A 25311-nucleotide genomic window follows, 5' to 3' on the forward strand; every position below is an offset into this window, starting at 1 on the left:
CCTAAGAACTCCTTCTTAAATAGAATCTGTGTCTTACAACTTTTTAGCTGTCATCTACTGTTATTATATTGGAGCCCTATTGGTATTGTGTTAAGGCATGGTGGAGGGGAGTCATTTATGACTTCATGATTATATTTCTTTTAGTGAGTCTATATTTCTGGCCCATAACCTTCACAAAAGTTTCTTCAATTTTTACCCCAATGTGAGGCAGGAAGCCTACAGGGGAATGGAGTCAGAGAAGTGCTCTTCTCTTAGGTGAGATATAACTCTGGTCAAGTCTCTTTTCACTGAAAAGTAGGCAGTGGTAATGCAGAATGCATTTTAAATGACATGCATTTTAAAGAGGTTACTTTCCCCTTCTCTTGTCAGAGACATGACATGATTTTTTTAAATCATTCTTTGTGAGAATCTGTTGTGAAGAGGTAAAACCCATGGGTGTGTGGGAACCCCTCCTAAGATTACAGCCCTCAGATGATTTTTACTCTTACTCTAGCTCACTCAGAGATTTCAGCAACTTATTAAAAGTACCACTTACATTGTAACAAATTTATGATTCTGACAGATTCTGCTACACAGGATAGCTGATCTTAACTATGGTTCTCTGTACGCACTCATCTATCCAGATTTCGAGTGGCGGTTTTCCCTATGAATTTAATGGTTTTTCCTGCAAATTTAATTATCTGATGGATATAAGAATAGTTATTGATATTCAGTTTGTTCGGCCTTTTTCTTACTGTAAGGACAGGAATGGCAATTTCTTAGCTATTTATTTGTCATAACTGAAAACTGGAAGCTATCTTTAAAATCATTTGAACCAACATATACAGAAGATTAGTTTGAAGAATTGCCAAATTGTTAGTTGTTTTTTAGTGTTCCTACATGTTTCAACTAACTCTGGAAAGGAATAAAGGCAATTTACACCTCAATCTCAGGTTTCATGCAACCACTGAAATGAAAATGATTCTTGTAAAGGCAGTGAGAAAAAAAGAAGCAGATTCAAAATAGTAAATTACGGAACAAATTTTTGTTAATGAATCAAAATAGTTCAATTGAAAGCAACTGTTTAACAGCCATTCAAGCTTCTGAAAGAAAAGATTTTTGAACACAATATCTAGTATTAAGCCTGTGAATAAGCAGGGCAAGTAAGAGGTTAATTCTATTCAAAACTCTTATTCAGGATTTTGAACAAAGATCCTCAGGCTCTCAGGATCAAGTCTCATTCAGAGCAAAAGCTCTGAACTATGGGACAAAAGCTGAATTAGGCTTTTTGACATATATTGCATTTTCAGAAAAAGAAATAAATGGGTTACTGACTTTTAATGATTTGGTGATTTCCTCCAGAAAATCTAGATACTGGCCCAGCTGCCCCCGAGAGCCCTCGGCCCGAGCAGAGCGGAGGCTTACCTCCTCCGATTTGCGCAAGTGTCCCCAGATCTAGCTTGTTCTGTAACTGAGCCTTCCAAGCATCCAAGTTTGTCTTCTAAACCAACAATATGAGGGGAAAAATAAAATAAAACCAAAAACCTAGTAGAATTTTTTAAATAAAACCTGGAAGTCAGATGAAAATGCAGGCTGTTGATTATATTTTAATACCATATTCATTCAGTTCACTTCTTCCGTGGATGGTTTGTAAAAACTATTATTAGTTGATAAAGAAGCACACATGAAGGTATTTTCATCACTTCTTAGATGTTTGTAATTTGAGGTTGCTGGAAACAACCACCTTTTCCAAATTATCTCCATAACTTCTTTTGGACCCCAATCAACTTCTTCCATTTTTACAAAACGTCTGACCAGCTTCTGTAAATCCATTTTGTAGAGTTCAGAGTCTCATTAAAGACATGGTCATTACTGCCACTACGTAGTTTATTTGGGAAATACTTTAAAAGAGAACCTTTTTTCCTACTCTTTATAACCCATAATCAATAATATACTTTTCCTCAAGGATAACATCTAGTTAATAGTTTAACTCTGTTTCGTCTGCATTCTGTGTGGTTGCATGGGAAACACGCAGAGACATAAAATACATGTATATGTACATTATATATATAATATATATATATAACTAAATATATATGCAGATACATGCATATTTACAAAATATGTATATGTTTTTCATATTTTCTTTACACAAATGTTTCATATTGTGCATATTTGCATATTTTTGGTACATTGATATTATTCTTTTGAATGGCTGTATAGTATTTATGGACATTTTTATTGTTTCCAATTGTTACTTTTGTGTTTGTATTTTTCTGAAGCTGGAAATGGGGAGAGACAGTCAGACAGACTCCTGCATGCGCCCAACCAGGATCCACCTGGCACGCCCACCAGGAGCAACGCTCTGCCCACCAGGGGGCGATGCTCTGCCCCTCCGTGGCGTCACTCTGCCGTGACCAGAGCCACTCTAGCGCCTGGGGCAGAGGCCAAGGAGCCATCCCCAGCGCCCAGGCCATCTTTTGCTCCAATGGAGCCTTGGCTGCGGGAGGGGAAGAGAGAGACAGAGAGGAAGGAGGGGAGGGGGTGGAGAAGCAAATGGGCGCTTCTCCTATGTGCCCTGGCCGGGAATTGAACCCGGGTCCCCCGCACGCCAGGCCGACGCTCTACCGCTGAGCAAACTGGCCAGGGCCTACTTTTGTGTTTGTTTTCTGTTTTTTGTTATTAAAAATTGTACTGTGTCATACCCTGGTGATTATATCATTTTGAAGTCTTACCTATGAAGTTTTACATTATATATAAGTTATATATAATGATGGAAATTTCTAGAAGTAGTTCCAGAAAGTGTGTATATTTAACATTTTGGAACACATTATCAGTATTTCCTCTAACAAATTAGCACCATTTTCTTTTTTCTCAAATCTTTGTTTTTATTATACACTGCTCACAAAAATGAGGGGATCAGAGATCGTGCAGATACTCCAGTACTTTCAGCCTTTTATATTGTGCATTTTCACCAATGAAATAAAGGTTGGTTTTGCATCTCAGTTGCATAATCAAACCACTTTCTTTGACTAGTCATTTGCCTTTCTGATAATCTTGTTTAATAAAAATAAACCAAATGTTTCTTTTTATATCACGTCATATTCATTTTGAAATGTCCCCCAATTTTTGTGAGCAGTATATATTCCTGACGTTTATTTTTCTCTATTCTGATTTTCAATTTTTTATGAGTACAGTTGTATTCCTTCTCATTTGCATATTGCATATTAGTATTTTTCTGTGACATTCTTGTTCATACATTAAATTTGAATATCTAAATTTCAAAATCTTTTTAGTTTGGTTAGCATTCTAAAATGTTCATTTCTCGCCCTGGCCGGTTGGCTCAGCGGTAGAGCGTCGGCCTAGCGTGCGGAGGACCCGGGTTCGATTCCCGGCCAGGGCACATAGGAGAAGCGCCCATTTGCTTCTCCACCCCTCCGCCGCGCTTTCCTCTCTGTCTCTCTCTTCCCCTCCCGCAGCCAAGGCTCCATTGGAGCAAAGATGGCCCGGGCGCTGGGCATGGCTCTGTGGCCTCTGCCTCAGGCGCTAGAGTGGCTCTGGTCGCAATATGGCGACGCCCAGGATGGGCAGAGCATCGCCCCCTGGGGGGCAGAGCACCGCCCCTGGTGGGCGTGCCGGGTGGATCCCGGTCGGGCGCATGCGGGAGTCTGTCTGACTGTCTCTCCCTGTTTCCAGCTTCAGAAAAATGAAAAAAAAAAAAAAAAAAAAAAAAAAAAAAAAAAAAATGTTCATTTCTCAGGAGAGTTTTTATCTAAAGTTTCCAGAAGGGAAATCTGCTGTCCTTGCTGCTTGTTCTAGTGCCAAGTGCCAGAGAGTGTGAAACATGGCAGCAGCCTTGTTGATGTGCCATGTGGTATTTACCTTCAGTCAACATTTTTATTTGTGTGACATGTCTAAGTTTTCTTTAGACTTCTGTGGCTTATGAGTTATAACAGTCAAAAGTAAAACTAAGGTTTAATAACTATGAAGAGTAAAATGCTCACAGATTTCTCTTTTTAGACATGGTAAGTGCCTGGTAATCAGACTGAAAGAGGGAAACAGTAGGGAATGGTGGGCAAATACACTGAATCAGTGTCCTCCAAAAATGTACACTGAATATACTTATTTGCGCTTTTTGGGTTTTTGTTTGTTTGGCTGTGCCATGGGTGTGGATTGAAATGAAAAGAATGACCCAGGATTCTAAAATGAAAACCTCTTTTCAATGGACCTTATCTAATTACAGAGAGTTTTGGACAAGGGTAGGGTAGGGAGAGCACTCAGTGTGTGAGAAGCTGATATAAATGATATCTCTCTCATTCTCTTGGTTAGGTGGCCAGTGGATGTTACTTGCAAGTTCTGTAACTTTTAATACCTATCTGTAGTATTACAAGCCTCTCATGACTCATCCCCAGCTCACCTTTATGCATGTAATTTCCCACAGTATTCGAAGGCGGAAAGGCATCCTGTGGCTGCACTGGAGAAAATGATGGAGTCAAGCTTTGCTGGTCCCCAGTCATTCCCAGAGGTCCCCTCTTCTGACAGAGGAAGCCAATCTGTCAAACACCACAGGTACAGGTCGCTATTCATGGTGGGAATGGGCACATTCACTCCATGTATGACTCTAGACAACAGGTGTCAAGAAATGGCAACACTATTTAGGAGAGATGGTTGTTCTTGCTTCTCCTGAAGTTCTTTATAGAAAGGAAGCTCAGACACCTCCCAGCAGGTAAAGCAAAGATACCAGCAAGCTGCAATGCCTAGAAAAAAACCTAAAAGGAATATTGATGCCCATGAAAGCTGCAGTGAATGAAACAGTTGCATTCTGAAAAACGATTAAAAATATTTTTTTTCTAGCCTGCTTTATCACTCTTTGCAAGTTTAGTGACTAATTCTTCCCTAGGCAATTGATGTGACATGTTCCAAGTCTTCTAACATGGTTCTCAACACAAAGGAAACTTCCCTGGGGGAAGAATCTTGGCCAATCTTCTCTTTAAGATCTGTTATCAGTGGGGTGGCTATTTTACAAACTGACCATAGAAATTGGCTGTTTGGGGGAAAAAGCCAAAAATGAAGTTATCTTATAAATTTTATGGTCTTCTGAGGCTGAAAACCCTCTTTATTATTTTCTAGTCCCATACTGTGTTTTATACATGAGGAATTTGGAACTCCAAAAATGGAAAATCTTTGTTCTGGAACAAGCGCCCAAGTTTGGGACCAGTGCTAGAACAGTCACGATGTTTGTGTTATCTGAATGCATAGCCTCAATCTTTGTAGAAATTGTCCCAAAATTTAAGAGTTCTTTTCTTACTAACAATATAGATTCTTACTATTTTAAAAATGTAAAACATTATGAAGAGATAGTAATTTATAAAAAGAAAAAATACAAAAAAACTATAGGTGTTCCCAACAATAAAAAGATAAATATTGATTTTTAAATATCTAGGCAGTGTTTTGAAAACCACCATGAGAGAAGCATGCATTGTACATGAGAACTGTCTTCTCTTTTGCGTCTACGTGAGTCCAAAAAGGATCTTACCAATGCTGACACATTTACTTTGAGGTTTTCTGTCACTCTACATGAATAAAGACTGAGATACTAAGGGTTTGCTGGTTGTTTTGTTTTTTTAAGTCATTTAAATATTTTTAGTTCAGGGTTGGAATATGGTTAGCTTCTGGATAATTGCATTAGTTATTAACTGCAAATTTTGATTTATATCAATTGAAGCATTTACAGATATTTCCCTGTGAAAAAATCATTTCAGTTCATTGGAGCTAATAGAAATTCTTTAATTAGGGAAATAAGTCCAAAATTACCAGCCTTTTAGAAAATGGATATTATTTCCAAAACAGTATTTTCCCCTGCTGATTGTAACACATGTTAAAGTGGTATTCCATCGAGTCAAGTAAAATAATTAAGTATAATATTCTTCTAGCACTGTTATGTCATAAATGTTTTGAAGTTGAGATGAGAAAGGATTACAGCTTCTAATGTGTTTGAGCTGCACATGTCTGACTCTCTCCTTGTCTATTGATACACTCCTAAACTTGGCTTCTACTGTGGTCTTTAGGAAATAAGGATGTCTTTAAGAGACCTTCCTTTTCTTTTTTTTTTTTTTTTTCATTCAGTGACATTGCAGTATTTGTTGGCATATATTGTGTCTTGATAGATAAGCAAGGGTTGATTTATAAAGTGCCTCAAGAACTTTGTAAATTGTAGTTTAATATATCATAGCTTTTGTTTTGTAAAATATGCAGTAGACTTAAATGTTTCTGTGATTGATAACCTGGTCACTGATTTATACAGCTTGCAAACTGCTCCATAACTTCCTGAATGTTACTGGGTTCAAAGGCTAGAATAATAATTGATTGATCAATAGAGCACTGCTTTTTAAGATGGGTCACTAGTAGTTCATATTAGTAGACTTTGCTGTTGTAACAGTTTGGCTAGCTATGATTTATTAATATATTTTTGTGCAGTAAAATTTGACTTACTTGGATAACTTATTTATGAAACAATGCTATTAACTCAAAGCATTGTCTCTCATTTTTAGACAAAAGAACTCTTTCTTTTTAGAGAAGAAATCTATTATGTCATGTCATACTTACTGCATTAATTGCCAGCAATATAACTCATGTATAGAAAACATGTAAGCAGATTTTTTGAATAGTGAAATAAGTCCAATATCTTCAGTGATTAGGGGCCTTTGAGTTTTCATCTGGGGAGAGGAATTGGGGAACTCATTGTGTTAAGACCTGTTATGTGCCAAACTTTGTGTTGGACACTTTGTATACCTTAGCCCTTTTAACCCCCAAATCCTAAGAAGAGACTTGAGTATTATGCTTATTCTTTCTTTTGCAGCTCCTCACCCATGCCTAGGCCTTACCTCTCTCTGCACTGTCCAGTGTGCGGGGAGACCAGCAGACTCCCCTGTCCCCCGATGCTGTCGGTTCAGCGTGAGGCCCCTGAAGGAGTTGAAGAGCTAAGGAGAGCGAGGTCCTGGGACCTCTGCCACCTCCATCCCTGCTTGGCTGCTTGGGGCCAAAGTGCCTGCCAAGTTGTCCTTTCCTTACAACCCCTTTATCTCTCCATTCTGATAACAGCTGCCTCCCCTTGTCCCTTCAGTTATAGGGACAACAACAGCTTCCCATTGTTTCTAGCCCTGTCACACAATAGTATCTAGCCTGTGTTGCTTTTTCTGCTTTTCTCAAAAACTAAATACACCTTTGTAAATGACCCACCTTTATAAATCCCCTTTACATCAGCTGCTGAATACACCTTTGTAAATCCCCCCAAAATGACCCCCAGTATCATGCTGCTAATAATATATAGACTGAACGTGCACACCCAGGTGCAGTTAATTCTAGCACCCAAGCCTGAGTACCTTTCAGACTCCATCATTGTCACTTGATGGTACAGATAGAAGCTGGAACAGCGGAAATAAATGGGCACTTAGAGAACTCCTTAAACTTGTTGGCTGAGCAACCTATTAGGGGCCCATTACCATTAGGCATTTTAGGACTCAACATACAAGAAATATTACAATAAAGATTTAAGTTGTACTAATGTCAAGTATGATTGGCATTTGCACTAAGTCAGGAAGTTGATGCTGGCTTGAGGAATATGAAGTATGATCAGTTTCTCAAACCCTGATCTTGAATAATATTTGAGAAATTGTTTTCTATTTATGAAGTAGAAATCACAGTAATATCAGTGCAGAAAAAGTTACAGAACTCCAAATAATAAAGTGATATGGGTTAACACTCTTTTTGGGGACTGGTCCCTTTGAAACTTGATAGGTTTATTGAGTTTTTGAAAATGTTTTTCAGTTTTCTCTATATAGTTTATATGATTGGATTGCATAAACAGATCTCAGGGAATGTGTGTACAGGAACAAAGTTCTCACTGCTCCCTGGGGAAGAGGTTAAATACAGGGAGGTGAGGATGGGGATGGAGATGGAATCAGTAGTGAGTTAGCAATCAGTTTTTATAAAGAGTTTTGCTCTTTTGTTTAACATGAGCTATATAGGAATACAACCTCAAATATGTTTCACTACATCTTTTGCCCATTGATGGCATCTAAAACCATAACTATTTGGGTATTTAAATATATGCATTAAAATGAGATGCTCAGCAAAAGCAAACTAAAGAGGAAAGATAATTTAGTTTCTCAAGATTGATGAAAATTTTAGGGAGCAAGCTGAAAATTTAGCACATATGTTAGGGAGAGAATGCCAATTAAAATAAGTTTTGTTTATTCTACCAGTAACACAAGTGAAAATGTCCCCATAAGCCCCTTCAGGGCTTCCTGTGTTTGGTTCTCGTCTGTGTATAATAACAAAGCCATTTTTATTTCTGTTATTGAGACAGCTACTGTAGCTTGAATAATGTGTCTGAATGGGAATCAGGAGCTTGAGAATTCCTTCAGCCCACCTCTTATTTTGGCCGGAGAGAAGCAATTATTGTAGCCCATTGGACTCTCCATTGGAAAGCCAGAGACACAGGAACTTCTCTTTGTCTCAGGATTTGACAAATACTGATCCCCTCCTAGCAGATAAACTGCAGTCATGGGTGGAGGCTGGCCTATGGGGTGCAAATGCAGTGTTTGAATTAGAATTGATTTTTTGTTTATTTTATTGATTTTAGAGAGGAGAAGGGAGTGATCAGGAAGGAGACAGGAACAGCTGTCCCTCTCTGTGCCCTGACTAAGGATCAAACTGGCAACCTCTATGCTTTGAGATGAAGTTCTAACCAACTGAGCTATCTGGCCAGGGCACAAATTTAGTGTTTGAAAAGCCTGAGCTGGCCCTGGCTGGTTGGCTCAGCAGTACAGTGCCAGCCCAGCGTGTGGAAGTCCTGGGTTCAATTCCCGGCCAGGGCACACAGGAGACTGTCCATCTGCTTCTTCACCCCTCCCCCTCTTCTTTCTCTGTATCTCTCTTTTCCCCTCCCGCAGCCAAGGCTCTACTGGAGCAAAGTTGGCCCGGGTTCTGAGGACGTCTCTGTGGCCTCTGCCTCAGGTGCTAGAATGGCTCAGATTGCGGCGGAGCAATGCCCCAGAGGGGCTGATCATCATCTCCTGGTGGGCGTGCTGAGTGGATCCCAGTCAGGGGCATGTGGGAGTCTGTCTGTCTGCCTCTCCTGCTTCTCACTTTGGAAAAATACAAAAGCAAAAACAAAAACAAAAAAAAGGAAGAAAAGTATCAGCAGCCAGCTTGGAGGTCATTTCTATGATCTATTTGTTTGCTGTTTTCCTTCACCCCAGCCGGAGTCTGTCCTCATGCTGCAGCCCAGGACAAAGGAGTGGCATGCTCCACAAGAATGCCTTCAGAAGGACACCACCCTCACCCCGAAGCAGGCGGGGCGGAATTGTGGGACCAGCATATCAACAACTTGAGGAATCAAGGATCCCAGACCAGGATACAGTACCTAGCCAAGGGTAGGTCTGAAAGCAGGGGAATTTAGAGAGTGTGTCAGTCATTGTTGCTATCGCTGTAAATTGAGTTATATTCTTTGTGGTTTTATTCATAGATTTTTGTTATCAATTAGCTATTTATACTTCCTTTTATCTTTGTCCTACAAAGATAAACTAACTTAAAAGACTAGGTACAATGAAAGCATATTAGGGAAATGTTAGATGGAAAATAAACATAACAACAGCAAGAAAATAAATATATAGATATCTAAGCATTGTGTTATTATATAGTTGTTAAAACAACTTAGAGTTTGTCTTTGATTGAAAAAAACTAGAGATTTCTTGGGAGGACTAAAGTGTTTTTTCGTTGTTAGTTTTGAAAAAAAAATTACTTAACTCTCTGGATCAGTAATGTGGACAACACCCTATACAGTAACTTGTAACATAGATAGTATTTCCTTTCAACAAACATTTTCAAATGTGTCTCAGTTAATGCTGACAGCACGCTCTCCAGGTACAACTTGCTGAACTCAGACCTCCAGAGTCATTCATGGTGCAGGTATAGAAAGATGGGCTTTGGACACGATGGCTGCTATTCTTCCTTATAGTGCAGCGGTTCTCAACCTGTGGGTCGCGACCCCGGCGGGGGTCGAACGACCAAAACACAGGGGTTGCCTAAAGCCATCAGAAAATACATACTTATTATACAATACATTTTTAAATAAAATATGTATTTCTGATGGCTTTAGGTGACCCCTGTGTTTTGCTCGTTCGACCCCTGCCGGGGTCGCGACCCACAGGTTGAGAACCGCTGTTATACTGCATCAAGTGTCCCTTCTTCAGAGTGGACACAGATCCTTATAGGGCTCAACGAGTGCTGAGTGAAACATAGGATGAATTTTAGTCACCAGCCACCTAATTAACATAGTATTCAACCAATCATTAAAACTGACTGACATTCAAATTTCATCTTTGGACCTACACTTTATGTGAATTTGAGAAAGTTTTATCATCTAAGCTTAAATTTTCTCATCTATCACTTGAATGAAAATAATAAAGCCATATTGAAGATTGCTGAGTACATTTTTTAAAATTATGCATGTAAAGAACTTGTACCTGTCAGTGGTAAGCAGAGAGGTAGTGCTGGTATTATTGTCATGAGTACTGAGTAATGCAATCAGGGTTTACTCCAGAAATGTCAAGAATCTGTTCCCTCACACAAGCTAGGTCCTTGCTGTATCTAGTTTTCATCTCTCTGGATGAGTCAGGCCAGGTTTCTATGCTGCTTTGGCCTGGGCGATTTTTCCACACTGCACAAGCTGAAGGCCAAAGCAGGCAGGAGGTCCATCACAGAGCATCACCGTTGTCTTTTTTTTCTGGGCAAGATATATGTGTGGTCATGCCCCACCTGACACAGCTCAGCAACGGATTCTCTTAGGAAGACTGGGAGATAGGAAATAAATAGCCTGTGGCTGGGTTTTGTACTTTTGAAGCAATTCCAAAGGTAGTATAAAATGTATTTGGTACAAATCTGGGTTGACAGCTGCAAATTCAACATAACAGCCCTGTTGTCTAAAATGTGTAATGTAAGTCAAGAAGTAGCTAGCATTTCTCTTTGCCTTTTATCTGGAAAAAGGGCTTGCATTTAGCCTCCAATGATCACTCATCATGTTTCATGATCACTTTCCTTCTTAAATCACTGAGGAAGTCTGTTATTTAGGAATAGCATGCGTGCGAGTGGAAAGGAGACTCAGTTCATACTATGTTTCTTTCAGTTGGGCGTGTTTTGTCTGTCATTTCACGTGTCCCAGGTGTAAGGGCGCTCTGAGCCTGTTCTGGGCATGGGCTTGCACCAGACATACATGAATCTTCAGGGGCTCAGAGATTCCCACTGCATGTTTAGGAACTGCTCTATCTTTTACCTCTTGGAAGTCTTACACTTATTGTCTACATGGTGGTGCTTTTGTTTTGGTTCAGTCATCATTGGAATTGGCATATTCTCTCCAGCTGGCTGGCCACGTGTATTTTCCTATGTGTGACATGCACCAGTGTTGATAAATGGTGACTCTAAGTATAAGTCAATGTGTACTCAGCACAATGAATCTCAGGGAGCAATCTCATTCTCAGTGCTTAAAAACAACTATTTTCCTGTCCTGGGGGACCCACCATCTCTCCGGACTGGAAATAGGATTGGTAATAGAATTTCAGTTAAAGGCCCTCTTCAAGTCTGACCCTAGCCTGGAGGGGGATTGAATGAATTTGCAAGAGCCATCAGCCATCTGCTGCTTGTTTATCAAGCATGTAGGCGTTGTTTGCTAGTTAGGCTCCAGTGAATATGACTTCTCTTCTTGGCGCTGACTTCAGCCCACTTTGAACCCAGCAGCTATCTTAGTGAATTGGAACCCAAGGAAGGCGTGAGGTGGTGATGATTCAGGAGCCTTGCCCCTGATCAGTGAGTCAGCGACAACCATGTCTATGGCTCACAGGGCTCTGAACTGTGTTATCAGGCAAATCAAACGAATGTATCCATATGCTAGACAGAAGGAAATGGAGTTATAAAAGTTAGATGGCCACCTTCAGAGAAGAAGGGACACAAAATATACTGATCTCACTTAGCTTGCAGCTTTACATGCTTCAGTTGTTCTTTAGGAACTTTCTATATGAATGCACTAGAGAGCAGAGATTGAGTGGCCAGCCGCAGGTGGAAAGGACCAACTGTGTACTGGCCTTTCTGACTAAGTGAACCACTAGACCAAAAAAGGAATGGGAACCCTGGATGAGGATGTGCAAATGGGACCTCTAATTGTGTGGCCTCAGAGGAAAGGTGGATTTAGTCGTTCATACCAAAGCTATGTGCATGAGGGGCGGGGCCTGGCAGTCCCCTAGGGAAGCACAGGTTCCTTGGTCTGACTCCCGAATTACTGGGAATGAAACCAAGCGACTAATTGTTGGAAGATTTCACCTTCTAAAGGATGTTTTGGTGCACATAGTTTCTGAGGAAATGTACTTGCAATGTCTTTGTTGAGGGATCAGAGGAAGGACAGGCCAAACTGGTATTTTATAGTCAATGAATGACAAGTTCATGGATCACTCTTGTGTAAGAGTGATTGACTCTCAGGGATACAGGACCCAGCGTCTTCTAATCCAGATAATATCTAGAAATTTAGCTCTCACTTAACCTTATAGAGAAGAGTGGTCAGCTTCTACTCAATACCAGAACCAGGACACCCACAGCAACACCCGGAGTGGAGTGAGGACCACCGATGTGCCTCTGGCCGAAGCGCAGAGGCCTCTGTCCTTAGTTGTCAGTGCACGCCCCCTAGGTGAAGAACACTACCTGATAGTGTGCATGACAAAAGTAAAGTGAGGCTGCAGTTTCTCTAAAAATGACTTTGGGACTTGAAATCATGTCTGATCCAAAATAAAATCACATTTTGGAGAGTTTCAATTGTTTAAAGCACACCTTCATGTTAGAGTAACATTTTAGATTTCACTTATTGCTAACCACGTGTCCCACACTGACTTGTAAGGTGATGCATAAGTCAGTTGCAATCCTTCTTTGTCATCTAAGTCCTTACTTCAGCAGTTAGGAACATTAGAAGACTGCTTTACATTTCTTGAATTGCCTTTTGTTCACTTTTTAGTCACACCCCAATTGTTGACTTATTGAAGCTGTAGTTGACTGAATCTTCTAAAATATATACACCTTTCTATAATAGTTTTACAAATTATGTTTAGATCCCAATATAAGAATTTGCACCTCTCCCCATCACATTTCAACCTATTAGATCCTACTCACTGATATACTCTCAGGATATTCACGTGAAATACAATTTTACCTTAATTATTTGGCTCTGTGATGTTGTTGAATCTGATAGTATACATTCTATATCTTCATATATATTAATGCTGTTAATAGAACACAGTACCCCCCAACTTGTTTCCTTTCTTCTTGTTGAAATTGATTCATTGATTAGAACTCTTCAGCCTAGATTTTCAGTTCTATATAAAGACAAAGGAAGAAGATCCCCTGGAGAAGTGCCTTGTATGTGGTGGCTATATAGTTCACACAAGTAAAGATTATACATCCTTTCAGAGGTGTTCTAGTGCATCTTGGACGCCCACTCATTTCTGGCTTTGATAGTAACAATGAAAATTCAACTTCTTCCTCTGCTGCTTAGTCCGGTTTCTTCATTCATTACATGGTAATAATAATAAGTAAACCACACAGTTTTAAAAAAAAATTTAGTGGGACAATTAAAGGTGAAAGTTCTTTTTAAAAAAACTGTGCCTATGTTAGCTATTGTTATTATGTTTGAAATGGACACTCTCTGGGTGGTAAAGTGTATATCTCTAAGATATGTTTATGTATTTATGTTTCTATTCCATCAAGGTTTATTGGTTACTACCCCTGTACTAGGCACAGTAAGAGAGGATGGGACTAAAAAGACACCTCATTTTTCTCCCCATCTTGTCTCACTGTCTGATAGAAAGACAGAATTATTCCCATCATACCATACATTAAAGACTTCTATTACATTACACACTTCAGAGATTATTCTTTCCATGAATAAACATAACTTTTAATTACATTATAATGTAAGACTTGGGAAAAATATTTATTATATGCAGGGTAGATATGCTTAGATTATGTGTCCATTTTACTGTTGAATTTAATGTTTAAGTTAAAGACAAATAACTGAGAAACAGAATAAAGACTACTGTCCTAGTTCTCAAACCACATTTCCATGAATCTCTGATGTACCAACCCTGCTTTATGGAACTGGGAAATTTACTAGCTCTGAATAGGCAAGAAAGGGGCTAGCCAGCTTCTGGAATATTCAAGTGACTTGAAATGGCATGTTGCATTCCTGACAAGCTTTGACATACACCAGTGAGCTACCTTACTTGGCTCCAGGAACCATGAAGGGACGTGGCTAAAGTGGTGGAGGCCCTGTGGCACTCACTTCATGTTCATCCCTGGGCAAAGGGAAGAATTGTATGCCCCTGTTACGGTTTTTAGACTCAGCAACTTGTAGTGAGGCAGTTCCTACAGAGCCAAGTGCCAAAAGAAACTACCTTCATTCCCTTAAAGTCCATGTGGAGCAGAAAAGCTCAGGGCTGTACCTTCCTGCTGAATGTTGGGCTGCCCGGTTCCCCCAGCCAGGGTGGTCACATGAGTGATGAACCAGGGCTGAGAGGGTGGTCACACTGATGGAGTGGAGTAATGCCATTGTGGGTTTCCTGTGTGTCACGATGGAAGGGCCACACTTACCTGCTCAATCCCCATTTACTTTGTATTCTAGGATAGAGGTCAGGAAGACTATATCCCACCTGCCTATACAGCTGTGGTGTGTTGAAAGATCCCTGGATTTAAAGTAAGAAGATCTGGGTTTGAGTCTCAGTCTGTCACTTATTTTTCTGTGTGACCTTGGACAAGTCACTTCACCTCTCTGAGCTTCAGTTTCCTTCTCTGTTTGACTGGGAGCATAGTATCCGTCTGCTGGGGTTGCTGTGAGAAGTCAGTGAGGTGGTGCATGTGGCGGTGCTTTGTGGACTGGGTAGTGCCCAAAAGAAGAGAAGTCTTAGCAGAAAGAAGAATGTGTAACGCTTGCTTTCTTTTCCAGGTATTCATCCACCGGTTTAAAGCCGCAACAAAATGCATCCATAAATATGCAACTGCCTTCAAGAGAGACAAACTCCTATTTTAATAGTTTGGAGCAACAGGACCTGAGGGGTTATTCCTCCACAAGGGCCAGTTCCGTGCCCATCATCCCTTCTGTGGGTCTGGAGGAAACCTGCATGCAAATGCCGGGGGTTTCCGAAGTCAAAAGCATCAAATGGTGCAAAAACTCCTACTCTGCTGATGTTGTCAATGTGAGTATTCCAGTCAACGATTGTCTTATAGCAGAACAGCAAGAAGTGAAAATATTGCTAGAAACTGTCCAGGAGCAGATCCAAATTTTGACTGATGCCAGGCGGTCAGAAGACTACGAACTGGCCAGTGTAGAAGCCGAGGACAGCGCCAGCGAAAACACAGCCTTTCTCCCCCTGAGTCCCGTGGCCAAATCAGAACGACAGGCACAATTTGTCTTAAGAAATGAAATACAAAGAGACTCTGCATTGACCAAGTGACTTGAGATGTAGGGACCTTGTGCATTCTATGCTTTGCTCAACAAGAAAGAGAGGAAATTAAATACAAATTATTTATATGCATTAATTTAAGAGCATCTACTTAGAAGAAACCAAATAGTTTAATCGCCCTCATATCATAGTGTTTTTTAACAAAATATTTTTTTAAAGGCAAAGAAACGTTTCAGGAGGGATAAAGCTGACAACTAAAGCTTTTGGGTAGAATTCTGAGTACATTTCAGTTAGTACTAACACTGTCCTTTTTGGTTCTTAGTAGATGTGGGCGATTCAGGCCCTCAGCCCCACAGCACCAGTGTCTTCGTAAAGTGCTGGCGGTCACCCTGTTTCAAAGACACAAGCTGCCTCCTGAGGGAGGGTGTGCCAGTGAGCGTGTGGCCCTTGCCATTTGGCTTGACAGTCCAACCCCTAAATTTCTCTTCACTCGACAGCCTCATCACAGGTCATGTCACGTCAACAAATGTAGTGTTTTCTATTCCATTTTTGAAGAATGGCACCAAGACTCTGGAAGGAGAAGGAGATAGAGGGAACCACGGGGGCAATCTCAACAACCCTTATGTGCCAGCTTCCTCTGAAATTTGAAGGCGCAGAATCTCAGAGGGAGTTATGAAGTCATTATAGAAAAAGAGACAAAAAAAGTCACAGTGTCACACCACTAAAATCATGATGACAGAAATGTTTTTTTAGATTGTTTAGGGGCGCCAAAGGAGTATTTCTTAGTGTGTGTGTGCGTGTGAAAATGTGTGTGTGTGTATGTGTGTAAGAGAGCTTGCTTCCTCGAGACTGGTATGCTGTGTGCACAAGTGTTCATTGTGAGTATGTATGTGCATGTGTGTGCGTATTCAGCTTGCTAAAATTTGTTCTGAAACATCAGGGAATCTAGTATTCAGAGAAAAAACTTTCCCTCTTAGGTCTATTCACTTTAATTTTTTCCATTAAGTATAAAGTTCAGTTAGTAAGTTCTTAAATTAGTTACTTGCATGGTGGGGTCCGATAAAACTCTTGACAATGTCTAGACCATTTTCTGATGTGAATACTTCTTAAAGGAACAACTATAGGCTCATTGATGGTATCCGCATCACGAGGTGAATTGAAGATGTGTGTTTATTTTGAATCATTTAAATTATTTACACAAGCCAATGACCAAATTGACAGTTATCTTTTACTTTCTCATAAGCCTTATTACTATTTACTTTGTAGCAAGCCTACAACTTGTGGACCAAGACATTGGCTTATGTGGTTAATATGGAAAGAATATATTGTTGAATCACAACGCCCAGAGTATTCAGTTCACAAAAGTCCCCAAAAGAACAGTAAATTGTGTTGTATGTTCATTTGGAATAAAGCAATATTTTTACCACTGCTAAGGTGAACGGAAACTTCTCCTGAAGATTTGTCTGTTTTATTTACCCTTACTTAAAAGGGGGCATTCAAGAAAATAGTGTTCATATAACCAGTCGTTTTATAATTATTGGTGGTGTTGTTATGTTTACACTGTTTTAAATAAAAAGGCACAGTACTTGAAAGTATATAAAAGATTTCTTTTACTGCACTTGGGAAAACCTTGGTTAAAATTTCCTTGTTTCCTTAAAAGGGAATGTAACTATTTCAAAATCAGACACTGAATATATACAACTCTTATTGGAAGTTAAGTTGTCTCTATTGAGAATACATTGCAAATTGCTCTTTGAGAACATTCATTAGACACAATGCCATACAGGGAAAAGAAAGAACATAGTATTCTTTTCAATACTATTTAATCAAAACTCAAGTTTTGATGTTACAAATGTTTTGGTAGAGATGCATTTTATATTCAACACAAAGTTTGTGGTATTCATTTGTTGTCCCATTATAGTTTCATTGTTTTAAATATAGAGGTAATGTTAGCTTTTAAAAAATGTTTATAAATTTTTTAATTTCTGGATCACCTAAGGTCTTATCTTTTTTAGACAATATCTTTGGGAAAACTTTGGAAAGATGGTCGTAACAAGTATATAACCCCGACCCCACTAAGTTGTGTATGTTATTGTGTTAAAATTTATTACAATTATAAACATTAACTGGAAGGCCTCACAAGTTTGTTGATGTCAACCTTGTTCTTAGTGTTTTTGTTTTTGTTTTCTTACTGAAATGTTACCTGTTTATCTGAAGGACTTCTACACAATTTACCTAATTAGGAGCTTATGTACTCTATGACTCACTATAGTTATGTTAATATATTATTTACTCTGAAAAGATTGAAGATTATCAGTCAAACATAAGTCTTGATCTAACCCCTTATTTTTTTTAAAAAAGTAGAGCCATGTATTATGTGATTATAAACACCCTTGTGCATTCTGAGGGTCATGGGCATCAGGCATACACACTGGGCAGTCTGATGTGAAGTTTAGCTATATAGTTACATCCTAACTGATAGTCACGAAAAAATCCTCCATAAAGAATAAATATTAATGGTTACTTTCAGTGGTCATTTGTCTCCTTTTGGAATATGAAGCTCTCTTCTGAAAAAGGTCCCATCGCAAAGTGCATAATTTTAGGCACCAGCAGACAAGTGTTTACAGCATCAAGACTTTCAAGGCTGATCTAACATGGCAAACACCTGGAGTCATTGGGACCTTGTCCTTCAAGCTCCTGTGTCTATGACAAAATGCTTGTTTATACAAGACACCTTTGATTTGGCTTGATTTTCCTTGTCTTTATTATGTGAACAGGTATTTAGAAATTTGTAATTAAGTTGCATATTTGTTATTAACTGGAAAAGGAATGTCATCCATTATTTTTACTCTGAATTATTTTCTGATATGACTTTTTGTTTTATAAAGCATATGCTATACTGATTTGCCAGTGACTGCAATGGATTGTTGCTGTTTAAAACATGTGACCAATTTTATGCTAATGAGAATTAGTAGAAATGATGTTGGATAATTGGTATACAAATTTTCTTCCTGATTTTCCTATGCACATTATGAAGTGCTCCGTTTTACACTCTGTTCCAATATCATCTACCTTCCCATGGGTTAAGGATGAAATATTTATAGATTGCTCATATCTCTGATGATTTACATAATTTCTAAATAACAACAGCAAGGACTTCAGGAGGAGGAACAGTGTTGTTCTAAGACTTAACAAATTAGTCTGATTTGACCATAATGACATATCAGACCTGCTAAAAAGAGAAGGGCCAAACAGACTTCAAGAGCATACACTGGCTTCCAGAGTGAATGACAGCTGCGTCAACAATTTGAGTGAGGCTTCTGGGGACTGTGCCTAAGGCTGTCAGTAAACAGGTGTCCACCAGAATGTGTTGGATGTCTGCAGGAACAGTTCACACCCACCCAGCCGCATGGTGCTCTAGGAAACCATGCCTCCCTAAGTGAGGGGAGAGTGTGGTTCCTCCATTCCAGCCCCGTAAAACCAGAAAACATTGCCCTGAGACAAGTGCTGTGAAACATTTTCCAAGTCGGTATGTAATATACCTAAAAACACAGCAGGAGAGGTGGGCTTTTTATTTGATCTTTGGTACCTAGGAAATATTTTATATATAAAAATACTTTTTATTATTCTTCAGTTGTGTAGATTCAGTACGGTGATAGCATGTCTACATTGTGTTTGTGCCTCCATCTTCAGATATTCAGTCTTCATCCAGGAAAAGCCAGTTCAATGTTTCTAGGATGTTCTCAACTTTAAATGTATCCCGACATTTCATGGGAAATGAGGCCTTTAAATATTAAGCTTTATCTCTTTCTCTTTTATTCTTTCTTTCCTTTTTAAGAAATAGAGTAAAGCAAGAAATTCATTCTTTAGGGTCCCCATTGTTCCCTTTTAATAACCAGTTTCCTACTGTGACTACAATGCACATGCATACATATTTAAACATATATGAATATGTAAAATATATGTATATTAAATTTAGGTGTTTTATTATTTTGGTAGCTTTGTTTTTGCTTAAATTGACAAATATTAAAGTGATGACCTTCTGGAATGCCAAGGAAATCAAATGTAGAGCTCAGCCAACTTGGAAACATTGAGATAATACAGGCATTTTTCATTTCTCTTTCTTAGGTAAGCAGAAATATCCTCAGGTTGGAAAATTCAAAAAACCCTAAAATAAAATCTCTGCTATATTATCTCTTAGAAATGAAGAGTAAAGCACAGATGGATATGGTTGCTGTTTCTACAGTGTATAATGATCTCAAATACATTTTTTACAAGTTCAGTCAACTTCTCCCAAAGGTCCCTAGAGAGGTGCCTTTGACTACTGGTGCCCTTTGAAGTCTGGTGAGGTGAAGGTGGAGTGATGGGGGGGCACGTGTTAGTGTTGGACACCCAGTGAAGATGCGATAACAACAGCAAAGGTGAGCAGACCTAAGAGTGCTAGGCTTCTAATATTTTGATGACTTTTTTTGTCATAGATACTTGTATTGATTGCACGTGTAATATTGCCTATGAAAGAATTGTGTGATAGCAAGCAATCTCTTATTGTTGGAAATGACTTAGAAAGTCATGATACTAAAAGTCATCTTTGTGAAAGCTTCTAACTTGTCTGTTCATAACAGTAGCTCCATGACCCCATTGGTCAAATAAAGAGAATGATCTAGTTCTAGTTCATCTTCAACTTCCTTCCAAATTGAATACCGCTATTCAATCATTATAACTCAGATGTTACCTGGTCATTTGTCATCCTATGGTTTCAACACAACCTTTTAGAAAGTTAATGACTGTAAGTCTGTCTTTGTAAGACTCAAAAATTATTGGAATCTGTATATGAATCTATGAATAAGACAATTATAATGCTCCATTTAATGTCCATGCATAAGTAGACAGGATTGCCTTTGTGATTTTTTAAAAAGTAAATGTACTAGGACAGGTAATAAAAAAATAAAGAGTTGACCAAAAAATTATATTTCAAAGCTTGAGCATTAAAATTTTCCCCAGATTTTGGTGTCAATATTTGCCATATTTTTTTTAAAGAAACTGCATTCTGTGAACCTTTATCAAAGCCAGAGAAAGGGGTTTTGCAGAGAGGGCATGAGAGCCTGAAGATGTTCTCCTCTTATAGAGGCAGTGACACACTCTCATTGGGTGCACAAGATCTTTATTGATATCTAAAACATCCTAATGCAAACTCTTCCACATTATAATTGGAAATAATCCTGTTTTTGAGGGACACAGTAGATGAAAAAAACTAGGGTTTATTTTCTTACTTAATTTTGATTGTGATTGCTGTTTTGACAAATCAGTATCTATTGACTCTCCAGTAACATCCTGACTAGAACTATTCTTTCATATATAATTTATATAATTTATCTGCATCAAAATTCCAAAGTCTAAATTTCTTAGTCTTCAATAAATTAATGCAGGGTGTAAAATACTTGAATCAAAAACAGCAAATCTTTTCAAGTTCTGTTATTTATTAAAGTTATAGGGATTCCATGTGGTTGTTTACAAAATCAAAATAGAAAAAAAATCCAGTTATGAAACTTGCTTTTGATGTATTTAGAAGGCTGATGAAGCACCTATACAATCTTGTTACACTTTACATTGATACTGTTCTTTCTAAAATCAATATAAATTTAAGGGCTTAAGTAATCTCACATGCACACATGTGCTTGCACACATAGCATAACACACGGTGTGTTAAAACTCAATGTTACACTCTTTTCCTAAGATTTTTCCCTTACAGCTCACCTAAGTATGTCTAAACTCTTAAACATGGAAGACCTTGAATTCAGACATGCTTCATAGGAAATGGATGCAGCAAGAAAATATAGTAATTATTTTGTAAGATTTGTTTTATACAATTTTTGCATTATGTCTTCATCAATAGAAGTCTGAAGAATTGATACGTTGTTAAATTGAAGCAAATGGAAGAACCTAAATCTCACTGTCAAATGGCTACATATTTACCACTGATCACTGTGTATATATAAAGATAATGAGAGGGAAATGTCTTGGTTCTCTCTTGTTTTTTCTTTTTAAATACATGAATAAAAACCCATTCCATCGTACCTATATTTTATTAAGCCATTTGATCATATTTAAAATAAAGAATGTATGTCACACACAGCAAAATGGCCAGCAAAATATTTTAGTTGTCATTTTAAAAAAATTTACCAGAAACAATCTTTTGTGCCTGTGATAACAACTTTGTTTCAAGGAATGTGTATGTCTCGCCTTTATTTTCTTCCAAGAAAACATTTCAAAATCATGTGCACAACTCTGTGGGATACAACACCAGATATGTGTCCTTTGACATCCCAGTAAGGTTGAGTCCCATTATGTTTCCACTCTGTTTCAGGGGAGATACACTGCTTATTGAAAATTAAAATGTGCAGTAATAATCACTTTAATAATAATCTTGACTTTGTCATGTAAATGTGCATCTGTGGAGGGAACTCTTGCTGACTACTATCTGTGCTTTTATCATCTCAGCCTGTGAGGAACAGTCGGCATCCCTGAGGGTGGGTCCTTGCCAGGTGTTCCTCTTATCTCACTCACCTCACATTAGACAGGAAATTCTCCGCTCAATGAGACAGGGGAATTTTGTAGAGAAAAATACCTGTGTTCTTTTGAGGTGTGCTGGTGAAGGAATAAACTGAGAATATTTTAACTGTAAGTGATAATAAGATCCATGACTTTAGCTAATGTCTCCTCATGTAGAGATAGATATGCCCCAGGACCCTTTCATTGTTATATTGTTGTTAACAGGACTTTTCAACTTCTTGTTCTTTTTTTAACAACATTATTTTCCACTCTATAAGAAAGACAAAATCATCTATTTTTGTAAAACAACAAATAAAACAACACCATCAGCCTTTAAACAATGAATAAAAACCAAGCCAATAACAATATGTTTAAAGCATTTAAGTAAAATACTGACTAAAAATCAAGTCACATCTAAGACTAAAACAATGTATAGGAATATTTTAAAAAATGATTTGTATAATAAGGCTTTTTTTTTAAACTATAATTCTCTGTAAATTAGACTCTTTCTATAATACTTTTATTTTTTAGAATTTCTATTGGGCATTAATTATGCTTATTGAGAGCAAATATTTAAATATAGTAAAATGTCCACATTTGCCATTTTTTCTACCTTGACATAAAGTTTGTAAAAATTTGTGTGTAAGATAAAAAAAATACAGATTTATAAAAAGAAATTATTAACTGGTCTTTTTTCTCATTGACAGTTTCACTGAATGCTCTCATATTTTAAGTTAAACATAAAAGAAACTACTAAATCAAATAAGAAAGCAGATGCAGAGATATTTTAAAAATTAAATTGTGTGACATGGATATAAGTAGTTTTAGCCTTTCTTGGATCCAAATAAACAAAACAGCTGAAAGCTTTATATGAGTGTGAGAAACAGGTCATTCTTTTTTCTTTTTTACATTTAAAAAATATTTTTACATTTTTTCAATTATGGTTTACATTATTATTTTGTATTAGTTTCAGGTGTACAACACAGTGGTTAGACAATCATATACTTTACAAAGTTGGTCCCTGATATTTCAAGTACCCACCTGGTGCCATACATAGTTATTATAATATTATTAACTATAAATTTTATTTTGTGCTTCACAAAATAATCATGTGAGTCCTTTGTCCAATGAATAAGAAGAGACAGAGACCTGATGCCATAAATATTATAGATTTTTACTAAAAATTCTTTTTTTTGCTATGCTATTTGCCATTAGTTTAGAATTAAAGTTACTTACAGTGTTAAAAATAAGAAAATAGTCAGCCATGAATTCAACTATGTTAAAACCGTAAGTGGTGTCTTTTCATATTGCTGTCTCATTTTCCACATGTGCATATTTCATATTTTCCTACTAGGAAGTTATTGTCCTGTTATGTTGTATTATAATTTAAAATACAATGTACCATCCTGTGCCATGGTAATGTGCTGTCTTTGTAAACATTTAATATAAAGGCTACATAAATTTCAGTTATTTATATATTATGACTTATTAGACATTGTATTATTATTATTCATTCAAATTGCTTCAATTTATTCACTACCATGCATAACTCCACAATCAATATTATAATACTCATTACTTTTTCTTTCTTTTGGAAGTAAATTGCAAGTTTCATAAGGCCTGTAAACACTCAAAATTGTAAGTAATGCTTGTGTATAGGTTAATATTTTCAATTTTTTGGTGTGGGGAAAAATCTATAAAAATTTCATAAGATTAGTAAAATGTTCTTGATTATACATCACAAAAAGTGATATTTCTGGGTCAATGAGTAGGATGTTTTGTTTTTCTTTTATAGCTAAGATATTTTTAGAGTAGTGTTAGGTTCACAGCAAAATTGAAGGGAAGGTTCAGATTCCCATATATGTGCTACCCCGCCCTACACATGCACGGCTTCCACACCACCAACATTCTTCACAAGAACAATACATTTGTTATCATTGAAGAACCTATGTGGCACATCATTCTCACCCCGAATACGTAGTTTACGCTTGGTGTACTCTTGCTACTGTATATTTTATGGGTTTTGACACTATATAATGTCATGTATTCATCATTATAGTATCACACAGAGCAATTTCACTGCCCTAAAAATTCTATTCTCCACGGATACATCACTCCCACCACCTTCAGCAACCACTGATGCTTTTACTGTGTCCAGAATCCTGCTCTTTAGTATGACCACTGAAAACTAGTTTTAGTCATTACTAAATTTATTTCTGGAAGTGGCTAATATATACAGTTTTAACATCATTGGAATTTTTATTTTTCATAACAATATGATATATTATAGTTTAAAGATAATTGATTTAGATTTAATCAAAATGCATCATTTCAATGAAGCTTAATTTTAACTTCTAATTAGAAAAATGTTACATGTTTACACATAGAATTTTTAAGAAAAATAAAAATCAAAACCAAGAGATAAGTATTATTATTATTTAAGTATATTTCCTTCTAATATTTTAATTGAATAAATATATACAGGCCATATGTCATTTACAAAGTTGGAGTCATCTAGTATTTAAAACATTTTCTCCTCCTTTATTAAGTTTGCATATGATCTCTGACAATTTTCTCAATTAATGAAGTATCTTTACATGTAATATTTTTAATGGCTATACAACCCATGATATGAATGAAGCACATTTATATTTTGAAAGGGCTCTTTAAACATTTATCATATAACATATTCAATTGATATTTAAATGTTTATAAATTGATTTTATGTGTTTGACTTGTGCCAATATTTAAATATGATATGTATACATAAATGAATTAATATTTTCTTGGTATAAACATATTTCTATGTATGGATAGTCACAGATGGTAGGTTCTCATACAGAATTAGTTTAATTTCTGGAGAAGTTTTCTTGAATAATTTTGATGACCAAAAATAATGTTTCACCAAGGTAGACAGCTGAATGAAAAGACATACACCCCACAGAAAACTCTGTGCCCTGACTAAATTCACACCTCACTATTCACACTCAAAAAACTGAGTGTTAAAAAATAAAGGAGATGACGATTTAAGAATTGTCATCAGGTTTAGAATCTGGGAAGGTGGTATTAAGTTAAAACAAACCATTATACAGAACTGAAAATCAGCATGGCACTGGGTATTGTACAAACATTAACTTTATTTTTAAATTTTATTTCTTGGTTCTTTAGAAAAAGAGAAAGTTGGAGAGAAAGAGATAGAAGCAACTATTTGTTTTGCTTATTTATGTTAAATTTATTGAGTGATTATTTTATGTGTCCAGGAATTGAACCTGCAACCTTGCTGTAT

General features: G+C 37.4%; 1 protein-coding gene across 4 annotated transcripts in view; it reads left to right on the plus strand.

Annotated features, from left to right (window-relative positions):
• NRG3 (neuregulin 3) overlaps positions 1–18209 on the plus strand; it is a 1209406-nt gene extending 1191197 nt beyond the window's left edge. For 2 of the 4 annotated variants that reach the window (XM_066349570.1, XM_066349571.1), the window contains exons 7-10: positions 4421–4548; positions 9243–9416; positions 14699–14770; positions 15020–18209. In XM_066349570.1, coding sequence (XP_066205667.1) covers positions 4421–4548; positions 9243–9416; positions 14699–14770; positions 15020–15527 — 882 coding nt within the window. In that variant the 3' untranslated portion in view covers positions 15528–18209. The remainder of the gene's footprint in view (positions 1–4420; positions 4549–9242; positions 9417–14698; positions 14771–15019) is intronic. The other 2 variants (XM_066349572.1, XM_066349573.1) reach the window with 1 other exon arrangement.
• Positions 18210–25311: the final 7102 nt, after the last annotated feature.

The sequence above is a fragment of the Saccopteryx leptura genome, chromosome 9 (assembly GCF_036850995.1).
Source record: "Saccopteryx leptura isolate mSacLep1 chromosome 9, mSacLep1_pri_phased_curated, whole genome shotgun sequence".
Taxonomy (NCBI): domain Eukaryota; kingdom Metazoa; phylum Chordata; class Mammalia; order Chiroptera; family Emballonuridae; genus Saccopteryx; species Saccopteryx leptura.